The sequence below is a fragment of the Patella vulgata genome, chromosome 9, assembly GCF_932274485.2.
Source record: "Patella vulgata chromosome 9, xgPatVulg1.2, whole genome shotgun sequence".
NCBI classification, from domain to species: domain Eukaryota; kingdom Metazoa; phylum Mollusca; class Gastropoda; family Patellidae; genus Patella; species Patella vulgata.
In genome coordinates this window covers 13,212,702-13,236,101 of record NC_065887.2, presented here as the reverse complement: position 1 = coordinate 13,236,101, position 23,400 = coordinate 13,212,702, and the positions used below count along the sequence as shown (strand labels likewise).

The 23,400-nt window shown below is 36.3% G+C and overlaps 1 protein-coding gene across 1 annotated transcript in view; it reads right to left on the bottom strand.

Annotated features, from left to right (window-relative positions):
* Positions 1-8,021: 8,021 nt before the first annotated feature.
* Positions 8,022-23,400, bottom strand: part of LOC126807662 (uncharacterized) — a 34,580-nt gene continuing 19,201 nt past the window's right edge. The window contains exons 21-33 of the mRNA XM_050532407.2: positions 22,361-22,460; positions 21,739-21,833; positions 21,219-21,317; positions 21,011-21,078; positions 19,845-20,058; positions 19,202-19,363; positions 17,858-17,901; positions 16,874-16,964; positions 15,739-15,896; positions 14,438-14,549; positions 13,179-13,271; positions 12,390-12,474; positions 8,022-11,740 (exon numbers count right to left, since the gene is read on the bottom strand). Of these exons, the coding sequence (XP_050388364.1) occupies positions 11,538-11,740; positions 12,390-12,474; positions 13,179-13,271; positions 14,438-14,549; positions 15,739-15,896; positions 16,874-16,964; positions 17,858-17,901; positions 19,202-19,363; positions 19,845-20,058; positions 21,011-21,078; positions 21,219-21,317; positions 21,739-21,833; positions 22,361-22,460 (1,524 nt within the window). The 3' untranslated portion in view covers positions 8,022-11,537. The remainder of the gene's footprint in view (positions 11,741-12,389; positions 12,475-13,178; positions 13,272-14,437; positions 14,550-15,738; positions 15,897-16,873; positions 16,965-17,857; positions 17,902-19,201; positions 19,364-19,844; positions 20,059-21,010; positions 21,079-21,218; positions 21,318-21,738; positions 21,834-22,360; positions 22,461-23,400) is intronic.

Genomic DNA, 23,400 nt, shown 5'->3' with positions numbered 1-23,400 from the left:
TAATTATTATCCCGTGTGTTGAACAAAGGTAGGGGGTAAGATATTGAAATTGACTCCACCCGTCCATCTGACCGTCTTCCGTCCCTGTTTTGTTTCCGAAGAATATCCCATAAACCATTCATGATATATCTACGAAACTTTAGGGTTATTTTAAATAAAAGTACTTTTGATTGAAGTATGGTCGTAGCCTTTTTTCTGGTATGTTAGTGCTATAATGCATTTTGAATTGTTGAAGTTGGGGTCACAGGTAAAAAATTAGATAAGAAACCTCATCTGTAAGATAAGAGATTTTACTATATAGTTCCTTCTGAAGGATGCCGATGTGAATCACCTCGGAATTCATTAAGCAAAACTGTCATTTATTTCTTCAAAACAACGGTAAATTATTGTTATTTATTACATTTCTGCCTCTCATATATGATGGGTTAGAATTTACAGATCCAAATAACCTTTTCGATCAAAATGTTTTTTTAAATAAAAAGTACCGAGCTCTTATAATTTAACATTTATAATGGCACTGCTTCATTATCGAGGTTGGTGCTGAAAACTAGGGTGCCCATACCCCATTTCATTTAATTTTATTCTGGCATATTGGGGCTTTAAATAAAGTTGTATTGTCGCAATATGTTATACTGTTTATCTTAAGAGATAAATATAAGAGAGTGACTAGATATTCGCGACTAGATGGTGTTATATTGACCAACGGAGATCATCAGGTGCGCGTTGTACTTTGTTTTAATTCAAACTCTTTATATGGACAACTTTAATACAATACCGCTTTAACCTCTTCAACTATACTAAACACTAAAATCGAATGACCATATGCCTTTAAAGGGTTCCGACACAGAGTAAATACCATATGAATAACCTTAACACAAAACTTCCATTTATATCACTATGGACAAAACGAGAGGCGCTTGTTAGACGCGTGAAAACTTCGGCTTATTTTCTCCCCTTAAACAAATTTGTGTCCATAATTATGAGGGTATATTATATCAGTGTATACACCTCCATTTTGTATGTAACCAACAATGGTCCATTCATAAACTGCTACCCTTTTCAATACTCGTTTTACTCTGAAATGATAAGAAATAAATATAGAGAGCACGTGCAAAACGTTGAGGCACGCGCCCTTAAAGGAGGAGCTTGTTTATTATTATAAAATGGAGAAACGCTACAATGAAATAGGAAACAATTAATCTCAAATATTGATATTTCCCGACAAAAGGCAGCCTATTGATTTCTGGGCCCCGTGGCCTCCTCGATATATTCCGATCATTAAGGTACAAGTCTTTCCGTCTCAACTCAGTATTCATGAGTTCGTGTCTCGAGAAGAAGCCGCCAAACCAAGTACCTGTACATAACTACTTAGACGTGAGCTCAACAATAGACCCGTAGAATGGGGTTTGTTTTTAAGGGTATCAATAGCCAATTAGTATCCTTCCCTCTACGACTAATTAATACAGTGTTTGTCGTGTGTTTATTTACAAGGTGGTTTTAACAGATGCTACTGAAGGGTTTAGAACAACACTCGAAACATAGAGCGAGATTCTATTCGTCTCCATACTAATGTACAGCAGACTTGCAGGTGGGATAACAACCGACTCCGACAGCGTCACAGCAACATGTTACTATAAATGTTACTATAAGGACTGGTTTGCAATAAACCCATGCCTATCCAGGACCTAAATCAGGTCATCCAGATTTAATACATCTGAAAAGAAATGAATATTTTTTTTCCCATTTCGATATATGATTTATTGTTATAATGTATTTTGACAATTTAAGTCTATTTGAAATTTCTAGATCTTCTGTTGGAAATACGATAAAATGTATAAGTCTTACACGGTGGTAGTGGTAGATGCCTCAGGGAGAGTTGTTTGGTCCGTAGCTGTTGCTTGATTTCATCAATGAATTTAAGAATATCATATAATCTTGATTAATTAGCATCTGTTGCTATAGTGTTTCTATTAATATCATAAATTATAAAAGATATCTGAAACACAAGCAGACTTAGTCGTGGCCTATAACAGACATAGTGCCGCATTCCGGGAGAATTTTCCCTCATAGCACACTGCATTGGGTATTGTCGTTGGTGCCGACACGTAGGACGTTAAACCCCATTTCATTTCATTTTGTATTCACCAATACACGACGAGATGTGCAGGCCAAACTACTCGATGTATTAATTTGAAAGGTTCATCACGGACATAATTAGTTGATTCAGACTCTCTTTAAAATTATGAATGTGCTCGACAGACGTCATGATCAAGCATTGCAAAATTACACGTTTGTTAAATACGCCTTTCTTTGATAATCAATCAAGCATTTTATCGTCGCCATGTGATTTCTTCACCTTAATTGCTCTTACGTCTAAATCGCTGAGGTAGCTGGAGTGTTCTCTTGAAACAACCCGTCTTTTCCTAGCGGGACTCGCTCTCAATCGATAACAGATCTTTGGAAAGGCAAATGGAACTTTCGAAAAATGGGGAGTTGTTCGCAACTGGTGGTGTAATTTCTATTCACATCGAAAGAGCTTATTACGGATATGGATAAACCACGGGCTACTCGAAAATTAATACCCTTGATCATGCGTAGAAATGGCGGTGATGGCTAAAGACAAAACAATAAATGCCGTAATGATATCTGTTTTGGTGTCCCTGTGGTGACATAATTAAGGGGACCTAACTCTAAACGTTTACGACAAAATGATTGCAGACATAATGTCACGACGTTAAAGACGCCACATGTTGTATTAAAGCCGCGCAATATGGCTACATAGGCGCCCCGTGACTAAAATAATATTGGTTTTCTTTATAATAATATTATTACTTATTACGGCAAAACATATTTACAATAGCGCACCATTATGAAATGATTTCTTTGACTTTACCAAGCGGCACGTGTATATATTTAATACGTCAATAGATCGATATCAACCACGTGCCATGTTGACAGTTAACAAGTGGTTCAATCAGTTAGTAATGTTTAGAAGAGTCACCACTAGAATAAATATCGAATATAGACAGTGAAAAGGCGCCGTGTCTTTAATTCTTGTTGTTACAAAGATCAATCATGCCCTTTCTCTTACTTCATGTAATCCTCAAAGTACAGGGACCAGTATTTAGGAATATCCGAAGGGGAGCCATTTTAAATTTAAAATAGGACAGACTGTGTATTGAAGTTGATAGTGATAATTTCACCCTTTTTTTCTTTTTTTTTAACCCTTTGAAATTTTTATTGTATGCCTCCTTGACACCACCACCCAGTGTCAGTCGTCCGAAAGTTTCGCCGAATTATAGTTTCAATAGGGATATCAGAAGGGATACTAATGCGATATTAAAAGGCGGATAGGATGGCTAAACAGAGACCAACATAAGTCGCTGCAAATAACACCCTTTTCTTTTACATACATGGGCCATGTGGCTCAGTGAGTAAGGCGCTGGTTCACTAACCAGGATGTCCATGGTTCGATCTCGGTTATAGCCTAGAAAGTTCCTTGGGATTTTCAAGTGTGGTTCCCCTTGTTAGTGGTAGCTCAAGGGAGAGTATATAGGTTCCTTTTAGATAACTGTTTTGTTTTGCGTTGGGCTAGTTGGGTGGGGGCCTAAGATAGCGGGAAATGTGATAATGTTGATATAAACGATAATGTCTAAAAATGGCGGTAAAGTTGATATGTTCATATCAATGATAGAGAGAGAGAGAGAGAGAGAGAGAGAGAGAGAGATTTAACGCCCACTCAACACAAACTAGGTCATTTCGGGAATAACATTGTTCAATTTTATTTCAATAATTCGCTTGCGCGTAGGGGGGTCTTTAGCAGTGGGAGGAACCGGTGAACCCGGGAAAAACCCACCACGAGGTTAGACAGGCGACCCTACTTCTTGTCAGGTACGACCGAGGAATCGAAACCACGCCAGTTGACTCAATTACAGACCTTATGATACAACGCGCACAGGCGGTTATAGGCCAGTAACTTTTTTGTAGTCAAATGACAACAAAACTTGCTCAAAGGAAGGCCTTAGGACAATCCACTACTGTAGCTGGAGCAAGGCGGAAGACATCAGTAGTGGAACCATTTCTAGGTCTAACCCTAAAAGAACAATGCCTAGTTGCTCGGATATAACAAATAAACGAGGTCGTGTGTACACGTTGGTGTACAATTTAAAGAACGTTTGACAGATGGAATTCAACGAAGAATAAACGGAAACGCCGTTGTCCAGGCAAAAATTTCCTACACACCATACCGCATGGCGTATTCCCGGATGCATTATCCCGGTTGGTGCAGAAAAATAAGGGCGCTAAACTCACTTTTAACATTTTTTATGTAATGCAGTCAGAGTGCATTGTTTTGGGCGACCTTCGGTAATAATTTTTTCACGATTAGTGGTCGGAACTAGAAACCGAACGCGAATGGTCTGGATCATCGTCTGTTCAAAGATGGCTGCCCCCAGGGAAATGGCGATGTCATTTTACTCTGCTTTAGACCTCGACCATAACCCTGAAAAAAAAACCCTTAACCCCAAGGAAGGTCTATACATCTCTACATGAAGGATAATGAATCGCTGTGTTATATAGTTTAATAAACAAATAATACTTCATGAAGTTAGTTTTGCGCGACTCAAATTAATTTTAGAGACGACAAAATTCCATGTAACTTGACTTTACTTTTTGCATAGCGCAAATATTGAAATAATGCGTAATTTTTAGACTTACATAGATTCAGACATAACACACGAGACAAAAAATATCTGCTCATAGAAGTAGCAACCATTTAAAATTCATTCAAGCTTTCTTAAAATCATATACTTAACAAAAATAGATTCTTTCTACATATTTTACACTTTCGTTTCATCGACATCGCCATCTTGGAACTACTCCGACCACGCCACAATAGCATGGTGCAGTATTTTCGGACTATGGTCCGGACTAAATGAAATTCGGATTCATTTAGTTCGACCATAGTCAAGAATCACGATAACCGAAGGTCGCCTATAATACACTTCGAATGCGATTCGATATTTCGCCAAGTTTTGAGCATGAACAAAGCATTCGGAGCGACCACAAGAATGGGACCGAATATCTAGTATGCACTCAAGAGAAATTTTAGAATGCAGGATTATACAACCAATGAAGTCCCTTGCCAACAATAATGCAAGGGAGGCAACTCCACTTTCAGGAAGCAAATTTTAAATTATTTGGCCACAGATCACTAAACATTTGCCCATTGACTTTAATGTTAATTCTCGTCTATTAGACCGGCTCTAACTTTTTCCCAAATTTTCGTTGGGTAGAACGCTTTCTACCACAGATGGAGCAACATGTGGCAACCTCTTGCCCAAAAGCACGTATGAGGTTCACCATGGAAAACTTGCGATACACAAGCTGGAAGTAGAGACAAAAAAACATGCAATTTCGGACCCTACATTTCAACTCTTGTATCCTTCCGCCTCAAAATCATGAATATTCACCAAAACCTGGTAGAAAATGTATTTTCAAACCCTTTTCTTCGATTCTACACCAAAAAGTCAACAAAAATCGCCATGCAAAAGGGGGAAAAGGGAAAGGGAGAGAAAGACTAAAAATAACTTTTGCCCTAATATTTGGCGAGCTGTGTCCATTTGTCTAGGTTATCGGGTGTGACCATTTCTTTCTTTCGCCAGGATCGTTAAGGGATGCACATCTAAAAAGAGAAGCGACTCTGTCAGTTCGCATGGGACAGAAAACCAAGTTCCTGTGTACACATTGGCGTGCACGTAAAAGATCCCTCGATTGGTGGAAATAGAAATACAAGTAGGCTGTAGCTACTGACCCATGACCAGGCACAATTTCCCTCATGGCACAATTTATGTCAGTGCAGAAAAGTAGGACGTTAAAACCCCATTTTATTTCATCTCCTGGACAAACTATATTATTTGAAAAATTAACCCAGTTGGAGCACTGTGTATCAGCTAAATCGTCCGTGCAGTCAACATATTTATGCTTTTGTAGGTAATGGGAGCATTTACAAGACACTGATGTCAATTTCGTACATATACTATTCAAAAAAAGTAGGGGATATTTGATTTTTAAGTGTTATTAAAGTCACCTAATGAAACTGACGAAGAAACAAATGACAAAATGAAATGAAGTTCACATTCATCGATTTATTCCAAATGATCGTTAGACTAAGTAAGGCACAGACTGACCATTATAAGGGTAAAATGATACCCGGGGTCAAACAGCAAAGTTACCACAGCATCACAACCAGATCAGTAACGGGTAAATAATCCTCTGTTTGCCAAACAAGCATTGATCCGACGTGGCATACTCCTAATGAGACGTCTAAGGTCATTTTGGTCCAGATTGTCCCATTCCTGTTGCAACGCAGCAGCAAGTTCTTGGACATTGGCAGGACGTTGTTGACGTTGACGTAACCTCTGTCCAAGCATGTCCCAGACATGCTCGGTGGGGGAGAGGTCGGGACTCAGTGCTGGCCAAGGTAATGTGGTGATGTTCTGTTGTTGGAGGTAACCTGTAACGATCCTGGCCCTGTGACATCTTGCGTTGTCATCCTGGAAGATGAAACGGCGGCCATGACGTCGTGCGAACGGCACAACATGGACTGCCAAGATGTTGTTCCGGTAGTACTGGCCTGTAACACGCCCTGCAACAACATGTAAAGCCGTTCTTCCAGCAACAGTGATGCCTCCCCACACCATAACAGAACCACCCCCAAATCGATCATGTCTGATGACGTTAACGTCTTGGAAGCGCTCGTTTCGACGACGCCACACCCTCCTACGTCTGTCCAAAAAATCAACAGTGAACCTTGACTCATCTGAAAACATCACATTGCTCCAGCGTCGATAATCCCAGTGTTGACGATCCCTACACCAACGACGTCTTGCCTGAATGTGATGATCTCTCAAACAAGGGATCACGCGAGGACGTCGGGCGCGAAGGTGACCCCTATGCAGTCGATTCCGAATCGTCTGGCCACTCACACTCACACCAGTGTCTGTTTGAAGACGAGCGCTGATCTGATTTGCTGTGATGACACGATTTCTCAAGGCCAAGGTACGGATAAATCGATCCTGGGCTTGAGTTGTCGCCCTTGGTCGACCTGAGCGTGGTCTGTCCTGTACAGATTGTGTATCACGGTATCTGGACCATAGCCTGCTTATGACAGACTGAGAAACATTCATCGTCCGCGCCACAATCGCCTGTGTTGTGCCGATCTGTAGCATGCCAAGGGCACGTAACCTTTCATTTTGGGTAAGCCGACGCATATCAAAATTTGTTTTCTGGTCACTAAAACAATTAAACTGATGTTTCCACCCTGGAATTCAATGCCACAATGACTGTAACATTCAAAGTCAGAGTCGTGCAAATCTTGGGTTGGACCCCCATGATGATCCCAAGCATCACCTGCATTCCATGCGGTAGCTATTGGTGCGTTTGGGCGTCACATGTAACTGGAAATGTTTCTTCTGTTAGGTTCTATAGTGACTTTTTTCGTAGTCATTTGCATATTTTAGTATTATGCCCCCAAAATCAAATATCCCCTACTTTTTTTGAATAGTATATGATAACTTTTGTGGTTAGTGCATTCACAAGGTTCAACAAAGTGAAACAAGGGCGATAACTGTAGAAGTTATATACGGAAATTGTTGAAATGCTATAGGATTCTTCGATTTACTAATCTAAATAATGCATATGAATTTAATACAGATATTCAGAATCGTGAACACACTACATTTATTATCTGAAATTTATATACATTTCTCACATTATTTAATTTCAATGATTTCCGTCAATTACTTCTAGAGTTATGTTCTTTGTTTCACTTTGTAGCCAATATACGACCACATTTCTATGTGATCCTATAAAAAATGAAATGGGGTTTAATGTCCTACTTATTATCGTATATAAAGGCTGTTGATTTGATTTAAAATAGATACTGACAATTTCCATGAGCTTTCCAGTGTAAATGCTAAATATTGGAAACAGATATTTTATGAAAAACAAACAAATACAAATTGAAGAAATATTTAAGATATTTAATATCAGTGAATGATATATACTGTGATAATTTCCATGAATTTTCTAGTTTAAGTACTGAATATTGTAAACAGATATGTTATGAAAAACAAATAAATGCAAAATGAAGACATATATTAGATATTAAATATCAGTCGATGTACATCAATTACAAGCCTTTCAAGGGCTATTGCACAAACCAACAGAGAGAAAGAGAGAGAAATGGGGTTTAACGTCCACTCGATACAAACTAGGTCATTTCAGGACTAGCACATAGGTCTATTTTATTTCAATAATTCGCTTGAGCGTAGGGGTCTTTAGCAGTGGGAGGAAACCAGAGGACCTGGGAAAAACCCACGAGGATGGACAGGCAACCCGCACCGGTTGACTCAATTTTATGATACAATCTGCACGTGCTAACCATTCGGCCATCCAAACCCAACAACCCAACAGAAAACAAATGAATTTTACCCATGCTCCGATTTCAAGAGGATGAAAATTAGCTCAAGCTGACATCTAATAGATGTAAACCCTCAACAATTTAAGTCAAGAAGAAATTTATGAACATAATGCTCCAGATCGACCATCAGTAAATAAAATAAGCTTATATTTGTATCTAGTCCTGCGAGATCCATTCTTCTAGCTAGCAGTCCAGACTTATTCCATGCTCTAATTTTCTCAAATTGATTATTTAACATTTAATTAAAAAAACAAAACCAGTTTGTATTCAATCTCAATCAGATAAAAAAACAGGCCAACAATTATAGGTGGCGCTGGCTTGTTTATTTATATCATTTATAGAGGATACCAAATGCTGCAAAATTCATTATAAATCTGTAAATGCTGAATGAAATTGAACTATATTTGGACTGAGAGATTCAACTACCACAATATTTTAGTTTACAAGGGATTAACAAGGATAGCAAATAATATATACATGCATGTAAATAACAATCAATAACAATATGAAATAATAATATATACCTTCAATAACATAAGACAAATAATATATACTTTCAATAACACAAGACAAATAATATACACTTTCAATAACATAAGACAAACAACAGACAAATAATATGGATAGACCTATAAATGTGCGTAAATAACAAGAAATGAAATGGGGTTTAGCGTTCTACTTTTCTGCTCCGACTTGGCTTATGAAGACGGGCATATGCAGTACAGTGACTAAGTGTGCTATGAGAGAAATTTTGACTGGACAGCAGCGCTACGACATACTTTTATATCGTATTTCAACTGTCAAGGGATCTTGTACGTGCACGGCAATGTGTACACAGGACCTTGATTTTTCATCCCATCCGAATGATTATATGTTGTCCCTACACCAGTGACAAGGGGGAACCATGCCACAAAATCCCTAAGAACTTTCTCGCCAACGCAGGGATTTAACATAGTACCTCCAGGTTAGCGAGGCAATGTCTTTCTCACTGAGTCACTGTGGCCTCCAACAATGAAAAGTCATATTATGGAATATAGGAGGATTTTATACCTTTTTTTATTACACCTAATGAAAATGGACAAACAATTTCTTTTTAAAACCGTAGCCTATTTATACCTTTTTTTATTACACCTAATGAAAATGGACAAACAATTTCTTTTTAAAACTGTAGCCTATTATATTGACATATTTTAATTCTAGAGTGCACTTTTACAAACAAAGAAAAAAATAAGCAATACTTGTTGAGACATGGAGTAAATTAGGTACATATATATATATAATGGGCTTAAATGCAAAACAAGGTATGTGTATAGACCAAAATGATCGCAGATTTAATTCCCACTCAATCAACAAAAACTATGATAAGTTGGGACTAGCATACTGTCAATTTCTATTTCAATAATTCACCTGTGCATAAGGATCTTTAGTACTTGGACTTAACTAGAGGACAGAGGGAACAAGCCAACAGTGAGGCTGATGTCCCCCGCCAAAATCCCCAAATAAATAGATGACACATATTAATTAATCGCACATTTATTTTTTTCAAAAGTTTCGAGCAATCAAACGACACACTAAGTTTCGTCACTCTGTATCATATAGAATCAAGATTATCTTGTCCCATAGCATTGACCAATGAAATTGATTAGCTCTGCTTAGCTTTAGCTTGAAATGTTAATCATTGAAATCAGTCAAGACATTCACCTAATGAACATCTACATCAGGTTTAACCATTCTACCTTAATTAAAAGCAGAGTTTTTATGTTCCAAAGTCTTGACCAATCAAATTGCTTATCGCTCCTTAGCCCAGGCAGAAAATTCGCACAATCGAACTTTGTCAAGGTAATGATATAATGAATCTATATTCAGAGTTTCATCGCTCTCACTTCATTATAACCAAAGTTATCGTGCCCTTAAAGCATCAACCCATCAGATTGCTTATCTCTGCCTACCGTAAGCAGACAATGTTCATAATCGAACTCCATCAAGGGATTCACCTAATGAATGCCTACACCAAGTTAAAACATTCTACCTCAATTAGAAGGAGAGTTATTGTGTTCCAAAGTCTCGACCAATCAAATTGCTTATCGCTCTGCTTACCCTCAGCAGAAAATGTTCATTATCGAACTTAGTCAAGGTATTGATGTAATAAAGCTATACACCAATTAAGTGTCCTCACTCTCACTTAATTAGAACTAAAGTTATCGTGTCCCAAAGCATCAACCAATCAAATTGCTTATCTCTGCTTACCCTAAGCAGAAAATGCTCATCTTTGAACTCCATCAAGGCATTGACCCAATAAACACCTACACCAAGTTTGAACATTCTAGCTCAATTAGAAGGAGAGTTATTGTGTCCCAAAAAGTGTGACGGACAGACAGACAGACAGATGGATGAACCCATTTTAATAGTCCCCTGCTTTCTGCAAAAGGCTGGGGACAACAAAGAAAACCAACAACATTAGGCAGGCGACACCATGTCTCTGTCATGTACAGAATTGGGATCAATGTCAGACTGCATGATTTAAAGCAAATGTGTTAGACCTCCACCCCAACCCCTTCTGCTGGAGTAAGAACTTGTACATTAAAGTTATAGAATTGCCAAGAATGAAATTAATGGCACGGTTCGATGTAGTTTACTTAGACTCTATTGGTATTGCATAATATCTTCTGACTCCTGTGGAACAGCAGTTTTTCCAGAAGTGTATGAGTAGTATCTTATGGGCAAAACCCGATGAATGTGCTTGATTACTGAGTTAATAAGTTACATGTATATACTTGAAGCACTGTACCCAGATGTAAATATTTGAAGCATGGCATCCAGATGTAAATACTTGAAGCACTGCACCCAGATCTAAATACTTGAAGCACGGTACCCAGATCTAAATACTTGAAGCAATGTACCCAGATGTAAATACTTGAAGCATGTTCATCACCTAGATGTAAATACTTGAAGCACGGCACCTAGATCTAAATACTTGAAGCACATACATCGCCCAGATGTAAATAGTAAAGTATGTCACCCATATTTAAATTGCAAATGGTTAATGATGAATTATTTATTCTGACAACTCCTCCTCACTGTCATCTTTATGTAAGGGAGGTAACTCTATGTCCTGTAATTCACGGTAAATATCGTCACAAACTATTCGCATACGTTTAACAAGATCTTCATCTTTACACTGCTCTATCCAAACAGCACATTGTTTTAATACACTATCTTTTTGTATGTAATAATGACGTTTGATCAAGTCTTCAAATCCTACACAAAAAAAAGTAAAATAGGTTTACCAACTATTTATATATTTTTTTGAAGATTACAATTTAATGTTTATATTTGATACAGACTGGACAAAATTAACTTTTATCAACAAATAATCAAGACACTACAAGGATATCAATATGATGTAATATAGTGGACAAAAAGAACACAGACATAGATTTGTTAGGTACTGGAACACACCCCCACCTTCAGCAGGAAAGTTGTTTGTGATAGGTCTAGAATCATTGCCAGGAAAAGCAAATATGACTGATGGAAAGAAATTGGTTTTAATGTCCTACTCCGAACTGGGCTAATGCAGACGGGCATATGCCATACAGTGTACTATGAGGGAAATTTTGCACTGGTAGCAGCACTACGGCCTACTCTTATATCGAATTCCAACTGTCAAGGGATCTTTAACGTGCACGCCAATGTGTACACAGGACCTCGATTTTTCGTCCCATCTGAACAACTAGACAGCTGTCCTTGTCAGACCCACCATCCTGCATCACTGAAAAGGGGGAATCACGCCAGAAAAATATGAATGATATTAGAGCCCTGATACAGAAGGTTCAAAAGCAACTACAACAATAATACGGTAGATAAGATGTTACAATATTTTGATATAATTAATATAGTACATATATACCTGGTGGAGGATGTCGTATATTACCCAGTATAGCATGACGTAATGTATGTAACTGTATTTTCCAGTTATACTGGCCACTTTGTTTCTACAAAAATAAAAACATAAATACTGTATACAACATACAGAAATCTCTTTTTCTATTTTTAAAAACTACAACAACATGTAAGACACCCCATTATATAACAAATGTTATCTATATGATTATATTAACAAATGTTATCTATATCATTAGATCAACAAATATTATGTTAACAAATGTTAACTACATCATTAAATAAACAAATGTTAACTGTATCATCAGATCAACAAATGTTAACTATATCACCTGATTAATAAATGTTAACTGTATAGATTAACAAATGCTAACTACATCATTAAATAAACAAATGTTAACTGTATCATCAGATCAACAAATGTTAACTATATCACCTGATCAACAAATGTTAACTGTATAGATTAACAAATGCTAACTACATCATTAGATTCATAAATGTTAACCATATCATCAGATCAACAAATAATAACTATATCATCTGATTAGCAAATTCTAACTATATCATTAGATCTACAAATGTTCCATTAGCTTCATAAATGTTAACTTTATCATTTGATTAATAAATGTAAAAACATCTTTAGATTACCACTTTCGAAGAGGTTATCCTTATCCTAGTTAATAAATCTGAATATACTTAGGAGTTGGAATTCAGTATTAGTGAGCAAAGGATTTAGAAAAATTATTTAAATCCTATAAATTTTATAGATAAATTTGTTAATATAGAGGATTGTTACCTTTCCATCCTCTGTTTCTCTCATACCATCATAACCTGGTTCATTAAACATAGGATCAGATGTTAATATAATACTCTGTATAGATACCAGTACCTTTAAATATAAACAAAACATGTTAATATGTATTAGGTTTCTATGGGGATGCTCGGTTGCCAGTCCTGAACATCCGGAATGAACAGAATTCCAATCGCATGACGCGGAATTCAGTCCTGTCACAGTTCTGTCAGTCCAGAAAACAGAGGTGGTGTGAGGAGAACCGTGACGTATTAAACACAACGAATATGTTTCAGCTGTCACGGTTGGTTGAAATATGTCCTTTGAGAGAATTAAATTCCAGAATGTTCAACTGAGCACCCCCTATATTACTCAATGACTGACTAATAAGGTTTCACACCTACACTGACATTCAGTGATTATTAAATGAAATGAAATGGGGTTTAACGTCCTACTGTTCTGCTCCTACTGGGCTAATGAAGACGGGCATACGCCATACAGTGTGCTATGACTGAAATTTTGGCCTACTCTTATTTTGAATTCCAACTGTCAAGGGTTCTTTTATGTCCATGTCAATGTGTACACGGGACCTCGGTTATTTGTTCCATCAATCCTACACCACTGACAAGGGGAAACCACGCTGGAAAATCCTGATGAACTTTCTCGGCCAATGCAGGGATTGAACACGGGACCTCCAGATTAGTGGGCCAACATCATACTCACTGAGCCATCGTGGCTCCCACATGATTATTAAATAATGAAGATAAAGTCAAGTAGCAAAAGGCACCAAAAGGTTGAAGTGTGTACAATGTTTTGTAAAGATATCATAAATGGTTTATGAGAAATGCTCCGGAAACAAAACAAGACTGATGGAGCCCATTTCAATATCCACTCCTCCCTCTATGTCATTCAGCACTCGATAAGTTAATTATAACAGTGAGTCAAGGGACCTGCAATGGCTCAGTGATTAAGGTGCTGACTTGCTAACAAGGATATCCTGGGTATGATCTTCGTGTTGGCCGACAAAATTCCCCAGGATTTTCTGGTGTGGTTTCCCCCTTAACAGTGGAGCAGAACCCATGACCATCTTCATAAACCCAGTTGGTGCATACAAGTTGGACTTTAAACCCCATTTCATTTCACTGCATTCTTTTATCATGCAGAATGAACTGGATATGATACAGATTAAACATATTGCTAACATCTGTAACTTCACAAAAGACACATTAATTAAATTATAGTTATCCTGAATTATCTTGACTGACCTGATAAAGACTAGAGTTTCCAGGATTCCATTTTTCACTGGCATCACCAGCATGCCAAGTTCCTAATAAACTTAAACATACTTTACCATCTGAATATAAGTTAGGATTAAATCTGAAATGAAGAGAGTGCTTTAATACACATCAGACCCTACATGAATATTTACTTTTATTTCTGTTTCTAGCAGCATCAAAATGAAGAGAAATTTAACCATAGTATCAGTCCATATTATGTCTCTGATGAGAAACGGAAATCTATTTCAAGTTCTGTTTCTGAATTATCTAAATAAATGTAACATATAAAGAACATATTTGGTAATGAGATGAAATGAAATGGGGCTTAACATTCTACTGTTCTGCAAAAACCGAGCTAATGAAGACAGGCATACACCATGTAGTGTGCTATACGAGAAATTTTGCTCTGACAGTTGTGCTACAGCCTACTTTTATTTCAAATTCTATCTGTAAATGGTTATTTTATAGGCACACCAACATGTACCCAGGACCTTGTTTTTGGTACCATCCGAATGACTAGACTTTGTTTCTTTCAAGGCCCTCAATCCTGCATCTCTGACAAAGGAAAACCAAAGGCCAACACAAGGATAGAACATGGGACCACCAAGTTATTAACCCAATGCCTTACTCAGCTAGCATTCGGGGCAAAATGTTCTATATACAACAGACTGCATAGCGTATGCTTGTCTTCATTAGCCCGGTTGGTGCAGAAGAGTAGGAAGAGAGAGAGAGAGAAATGGGGTTTAACGTCCACTCGACACAAACTAGGTCATTTTGGGAGTAACATATGGTTTATTTTTTATTTCAATAATTCTCTTGCGTGTAGGGGTCTTTAGCAGTGGGAGGAAACCGAAGGACCGGAGAAAACTCACAAAGTTGTACTGGTGACCCTACTCCTTGTCACATACAACTGGGGATTTGAAACCACGCAATGGCAGACATTATGATACAGCGCGCACGTGCTAACCATTTGGCCATCCAACCCCCCTCAAATGAGTAGGACTTTAAATCCTATCTTATTTTATTTCTGTATTTCTATGATATAACTATACCTGACTGTACCATTATCATTAGTTATTAGTTTAACTAATGGAGGATTATTATTTTTATGCTATATAGATAACAATAACTTTACCTGACTGTACCATTACCATTAGTTTAACTAATGGAGGATTATTATTGCTATATAGATAACAATATACTGTACCTGACTGCACCATTACCATTAGTTATTGGTTTAACTAATGGAGGATTATTATATCTATATATCAGATAACAATGTACTGTACCTGACTGTACCATTACCAGTAGTTATTAGTTTAACTAATGGTGGATTATTAGGATAGGATGTCGGAAAATAAACATCAAACAAAAAACAGCCACCACTATACGGTGTATCTACTGGTCCTGTTATCATAGCTCTCATTAAATCCATTCTATCTTCATCCTGATTATATAAAATAACAACATTATCTATATATCTGTGACTGAAATTTATGGGGGTATACAGGGAGTGACATATGCCTGGTAGCGTTGCAAAACCACTTAAGGTTTGGAGTTATACTATTTCAAGTGTACGGTCATGAAACTCCTATAAAGAAGTGTCAGAAGGCTGTAACTGTGTAAAAAGCATTCTAAACATACCAGTTCAATTCAATTCCATTCAGTATGCATGACAATATGATGAATTGAAATTTTATAACAGATGCCTTATTCTACAGAGGATATAAACAAGCCAGCACCCCCTGTAAGTGTTGGGTGAAATCTTATGATGGTTCTCTTTAATCTGATAAATCCAAACCAGCAGATTATCTACCATTAATATTTTAGCTCAGATTGCTTAATTAAAGTGGCATTATGCAAGATTTAGATAAAGAGCTCACAGTTCTTGCTATAATAGTTAAAACAGATAATGAAAAGAGTATATTTTGAAATTTTCAGTCAAATTACTTTACTCTGAGCCAAGGAATTGGCGATATAATAATAGGCTAGCCTCAAGTGTCATTAATACCGTTGTTACGAGAATAAACAAGGTATTGATTATCCATTTTTAAAGTAGTCGCATCCAACAGAAAACATATTTGAATCCACTAAATACTGCAGGCATCCGAAGGCAGATTTAGCTCTTGCATAATGTATGTTTAAAATATGAAATATTAGATATTGTCAGCAGCTTTAAAATTTGATTTAACACTTTGTCCTACTTAACCATGACCCTCAAACTAACAAGGAAAGTGAGAGAAATGGGGTTTAACACCCACTCAACACAAACTAGGTCATTTAGGAACTAACATATGGTTCAATTTTATTTAAATAATTTGATTGCGCGCAGGATTCTTTCAAGTGGGAGGATCCAGATAAAACCCCCAAAATTGGACAGGCGACCCATCTTCTTCATTACGTACAAATATGTGACAGACTCACCTGACGGACATAGATAGCAGCATGTGGATGAACAGGTAAATTCTGTTGAAGTTGTTTCATTTCTTTCATCAAAGTTTTTATTTTTGGTGATCTGAATAGAAAAATACATCAGTTTGATTTATTGTGATTATCATGCAGGACAACAAATAATCCTGGATTTTCTTGGGTTATTGTTGTTGGTATAAAGACTACAAAACAAGGACAGCCACACATTCTCCCTTAAGCCTGACGAGTTTGAATTAAAACAAAACAAGTAGCTTACTGAGCGCAAGGCTGTTTGCCACTCAGCAACTTTTCTTTTACCTGATTTCTGGGAATCTAGTCTATTATTATCACAAATTATTCACAAATTTCTAAGCGTTTTACACATCACCCCAATAATATCAATTTTATTTATGCTACTTTGATATCAAAAGACAGTTAGGAAGCCCTTGGTTTGATGAGTAGAGCTAGAGCTAACTAATCAGGGTGTCCACTGTTTAATTGCGGGGTGGGCCAAGAAATTTCAGAGGATTTTCTATTCTGGTTTCCCCTCGTCATCGGTGCAGGATTGAGGACATGGCAGGGAAAAGCATACAGATGGAAAACTGTGGTTTTATGTATAACAATTGGAAAACTGAAAAGAGAGTAGACCATAGTGCCACTGTCATGGCCAAATTGACTTGCATAGCATGGCGTATGCCCATTTAGTTATTCAGGAAAATAAGAGGTGTAAAAACTGCATTTAGTCAAATCAGAACTGCCTGAAATGATTGTTCATTAGCTGTTTGACATACCCATTGAATTCTTAATGTTATCAACATGTTGACTGTTGTTTCTCAGAAGAATTGGATTTGTAAATTTTGTAAATTATGCTTAAGAGCAAAACATTCTACTGGCAAATAGTAAATAAACAACAATGGTAAAATCGGATTATTGAACAAAAATAATGTCATTTTAAATTGATTGAAAAGAATTTAAATATTTGTCAAATTGTTGTTTTACCTTGGATCCATGGCCTGAACATTACTCTGATAACTGTGTGATTCCTACAATTAATATAAATATCTTATCTATTTATATAAAACAATTAATATAAATACAACAATTAATATAAATACTACATTTACAAATAGAGAGAGAGAGAGAAATGGGGTTTAACGTCCACTCGACACAAACTAGGTCATTTCGGGACTAACATATGGTTTAATTTTATTTCAATAATTCGCTTGCGCGTAGGGGTCTTTAGCAGTGGGAGGAAACTGGAGGACCCGGAGAAAACCCACGAGATTGGACAGGCGACCCTACTCCTTGTCACGTACAACCAGGGATTCGAAACCACGCTAGTTGACTCAATGACAGGCCGTATGATACAGCACGCACGTGCTAACCATTCGGCCATCCAACCCCCCACATTTACAAATAAAATCATCTTGATAATAATGTTTGAACCACGGTGGCCTAGTGGGTAAGACGGTGGCCTAGTGGGTAAGACGGTGGCCTAGCCTAGAGGTCGCGTGTTCGATCCCTACATTGGCTGAGAAAGTTCATCAGGATTTTATGATGGGGTTTCCCCTTGTCAATGGTGCAGGAACGGGACCTGACAAGGACAGCTGTCTAGTCGTTAAGATGGGATGAAAAACCCAGGTCATGTGTATACATTGGTGTGCACGTAAAAGATCCCTTGGCAGCTGGAATTCGATATCAGAGTAGGCCATAGTGCTGCTGCCCGGGAAAAATTACCCTCATAGCACACTGTATGGCATATGCCCGTCTTCATTAGCCCAGTTGGAGCAGAACAGTAGGACGTTAAACCCCATTTCATTTCATTTCATTTTATTTCATTTTGATAATAATGCTCACAAAAAAGGTTAAATTAAAATAGTTTTTCAAATTGATTTAAAGGGGAATATGATCAGTTTGGCATTCCCTGCAGGAAATATTTCAATTCAGAGAATTTCATTTTTACCGGTACCAGTAATAATACAACTAGACTTTGTCAATACCAGGCCCCCTGTCCTGCACCACTGACAAGGGGAAACCATGCTGGAAAATCCCGGAGAACCTTCTCGGCAAACACAGCGATCAAACCCTGGCCCTTGTGGTTATCGAGCCAGCATCTCACTCATTACACCAGTGCTGCTCTCTAAAACAGGAACTTGTGGGATCAGGCCCGTAGCATACATATACATTGTCCGTCAATTTTACAGCACCCCTGAGAACACTTCCCGCCCCCTCATTGCTCTGAGCTAGTTATGGTCCTGTGTGGAATTGTGTCCCTGTGTCCTGTATATGTCATGTAATGTATTGTGTACTCTACATAAAACATTCAATAAGTATTATACTTACTGCCAAGTTGGATGTCTCAAATCTTAAAGAGGCCATTAAATCAGTGTATGATTTGACTATTTGATCTTGATTAATTTCCATGGTAACAGCATCTTTCAACCAATCAAATTCTTGTTTAGATATAACCTTGGATGAACTTGCACTATTTTGAAATTCTGTTAACTATAGAGATAAATAAAATTAGCTGTGTATTATGAAGATTTCAAACTTTCCAAGTGATGTCATCATTTTAATGCGCCTTATATGCCTATGATTAAAGCAGCTTTATTCAAGAGCTAAATCTGACTATTGCAGGTCTTTCTTTAGGCCTTAAATCTTGTATAAATTATTAATTAGACATTAATTAATACTCAAGACCATAATCAACTCTCGATGCCAATCGGATGGCTTTGAGTCAACTGGCGTGGTTTTGATTCTCCAGTTGTACATGTATGTGACAAGGAATAGGGTCACCTGTCCAACCTTATGGGTTTCCTCCCACTACTAAAGACCCACTGCTAAAGAATTATTGAAATAAAATTGAACCATACATTATTTTCAAAATGACCTAGTTTGTGTCAAGGGGACGTTAAACCCCATTTAGCTCTCTCTCACCATGGCTCCTCTACTTTGATGTAATATAACAAACAAAGTAACCACTTACCTCAACTATCAGATTAGCGAACTGATCAACAAACTCTTCACCTGTTAATCCTTTGCTATAAATAACCTCAAAGGCCTTCTGGAAAGCCTCAAGTTCAAAATCAGAATCTTCAGCCAGAGCTTGTTTAAACCCACTTTCACTTTCTTCATTCTTACAAATATGGAGAATAATTTTGACAATGTTCGTCAATAATAACTTGGGGTCAAAGTTGTATCTGAAAAATATTATTTAAAGTCGCATTTCATGATTTTAACACTATAGAATCCATTGTATGATTTTAGTGCTATAGAATTGATTACATGATTTTAGCTCTATAGAATCCATTGTATGATTTTAGTGCTATAGAATTGATTACATGATTTTAGCTCTATAGAATCCATTGTATGATTTTAGTGCTATAGAATTGATTACATGATTTTAGCTCTATAGAATCCATTGTATGATTTTAGTGCTATAGAATTGATTACATGATTTTAGCTCTATAGAATCCATTTCATGATTTTAGCTCTATAGAATCCATTGCAAACTAAAATATTGTGAAAGATGATTCTCTAATTGGGATATCAGTCCAGAAACGGTTTAATTCCATTCAGTATTTACAAAGATATGACGATTTGAAAATTCCATCCATCTTTTCTGCTCCCAATTGTAACCAAATTGGTGGGCCTGTTTTAAGTCTGATTGAATTCAAGCTGGGTGATTATCGAGCGTTGGTATTTTGATTTTTTTTTCTTAATTAAATGTTCAATAATCAATAATAAATATTAGTGTGGATTAAGTTGTGAGAAATTTGATATTTTCCCAAAAATGTAAATCATGCATTCTTACTTTAATAAAGATTAAATCTGAAGTGTTAACAAGATTTGAAAATCAAGGGACATAACTGTAGGAGTTATTGTTTACCAATCTGAACAATTAAATAATCAAACGTTTAATTTATAATTAAAAGCTGAATTCACAATACTGTACCATAAACAAAAACATGAAAAGTGAATATAATTTGCAAAGTTTCTGCGGTTATCAAAAATGACAGTCAAAATATTAAAGTGGAAGCTCTGCTTAAAACATCAGACCATTCATTGTTCATAACCTTCTAAGAGAAATTGGTTTAGGTTATACAGATTAGCCAATGCTTATAACTAACTTAAATATAAAATGTTTCATACTTAGCCATATTTTTAACTTTATAATCTTTTGCTTTAGCACCACATAATGACAGCAAAAATCCACAAATCTGTAATTAAAATACAAACAAATAAATGTAGGCCTTTACAAAACAATGAGTGTATCGTACTGTGAGCGTACTGTATATTGTTAGTGTACTGTGAGTGTACTGTATATTGTTAGTGTACTATGAGTGTACTGTGAACTTACAGCAGAAGCAGATCGTTGGGCTAGTGGATTTTTGTTAAAACAAGCAGACACAACTTCTTCTTCAGTCAGTAGTAAAATAAAACTTAACGTTTGATTGGCCTGAAAAAATAAAATATCAAAGAACAGTCAATGATAAATGAATAAGATGGCAAATAATTTTAAAGTAAGTTATTACCTTTTCCTGCATAAAATTCAAACAAAAGCTGAAAACAACTATTTAGAAAAGCCCTCTTAAAGACAAAAAGAGAGCTAGGTTTATTGAATTGGTATATTTGTGGGACATTTCATTTCAGACGACAAAGTTAAAAACTGGTCTAATTATCGCCAGTGTTTTAAACCAGTAACTGTACTTGTAAGAATGAATTAAATAAACGATCAGACTTACTCAAGTAAATTATTGTTATAAACTTACTAAAGTAAATTACTGTTATTCACTTACTAAAGTAAATTATTGTTATAGATTTACTCAAGTAAACTATTGCTATAAACTTACTCAAGTAAACTATAGTTATAAACTTACTAAAGCCATAAAACCTCTTCCAGCATGTTCTTCATTAAGTAGAAATAAAGTTCTATCATGTTGTTCTTTAGATGACAGAGCATTCCATTCACTAACTGAAAAATAACAAATATCTGATAAAAGACTAAGAAGTGAACCACCTAAAAACAATCACTGTAAAGACTTGAAATTAAATGGGGTTTAACTACTTTTCTGCACTAAATAAGCTAATGAAGAATCATATGCCATACAATGTGCCATGAGAGGAATTATGCATGGAAAGAATTGTTTCTGCCTACTGTTTGCTGAATTACAACTCCCAAAGGTTAGTTTACATGAGACTTTGATTTTTTTGTCCCATCTGAATGACTAGACACTATTCCTTGCCAGTCTCTCTATCCAGCAGTGTGTGTGTGTACAGTTAATAAACAGTTCTGATTCTACATTGCTGGTTTCCAACAAAACATGTACAAAAAGGCCACTACAAATATCAACTGTAGTTCTTCAGGAACACCTGGTAAAATTTTGCTTCCCATTAAAACCCCAAACATAATCGCTCACAAGACTTAAGAGGCGATTTATTTCACAAAAACCTGAAGAATCAAAAATGAAATTGGCTTGGCCTGAATATATAAAATCATACCATTATCTTTAGCTAGTTCTGATCTTTTAACATTAGCCATTCTAGATAAAGCATCATGTAACATATATAATAATGTATCCAGTATAGCACCTAGAAAATTCTGATAAAAAAAAAAAAAATCATTAAATTCAAATCTTTTAATACATTTATATGAAATAACAAATAAGACATAGATTAAATAAGACATTGTTATCAATTTAAGAGGATAGCAATTCTAATTCTTTCGAACCCAGAATCTTGATTACAGAGTTAAAATATCAGATCCTTGTCATGTAGAAATATGCAGAGCCTTGGTCATATTTACAATTCTGGTCTGATCACTGATAATCAATTACACGCTGTGAAATAATTGGATAATGCTAAAAGTTTTCATATTCTTTGAAGAAAATATCTTGCTAATATATGGTAAAGACAATAATAGTATGTCAAAAAGTGAAGGCTAGTAAAATTTTCAGTTGAAAGCGCTGATTAACAGTATTGCATAGGAAAATGCTTGTCTATGCTAATAGTGCAGTGCTTATCAAACTATTTCAATGTCAATCACACTTGAGTCTTTGTCATGAAACTGCATTCATTAGTTCTAAGGGTAATTTTCCCTCTCATTTCCATCACACGAAAATAATTTGATTCACACTTGGGGTAGAACCATTCACTACTTTAAGTAGCATTGAGAGATATGTGTGGACATACAAGTAGTTATCTCACAGAATATGATCTTCATGTTGGATATTCTCATTATCCCATTGTTTGCCCATTAAATAAATCATTAACGATGCATTATGTAATAGCTTAATCTGCCTATTGCAGGTCTTTCATTTTACTTCAAATTTTATATAAATAGTTATATAGACATTTATGCACATCAGATGGCCAAGATTTGAAATGGATTAGAATATCCGCACCATTTAATCCGTTCACAATAAACTGGACAATCAAGACTGTTTATTATCATAGCAATGGTACTTGACAATCAAGACAATTTAGACCCAATCTTCTCAAAACTTCAAACATTCATAACTTTGCTCAGAATAAAGTAATTT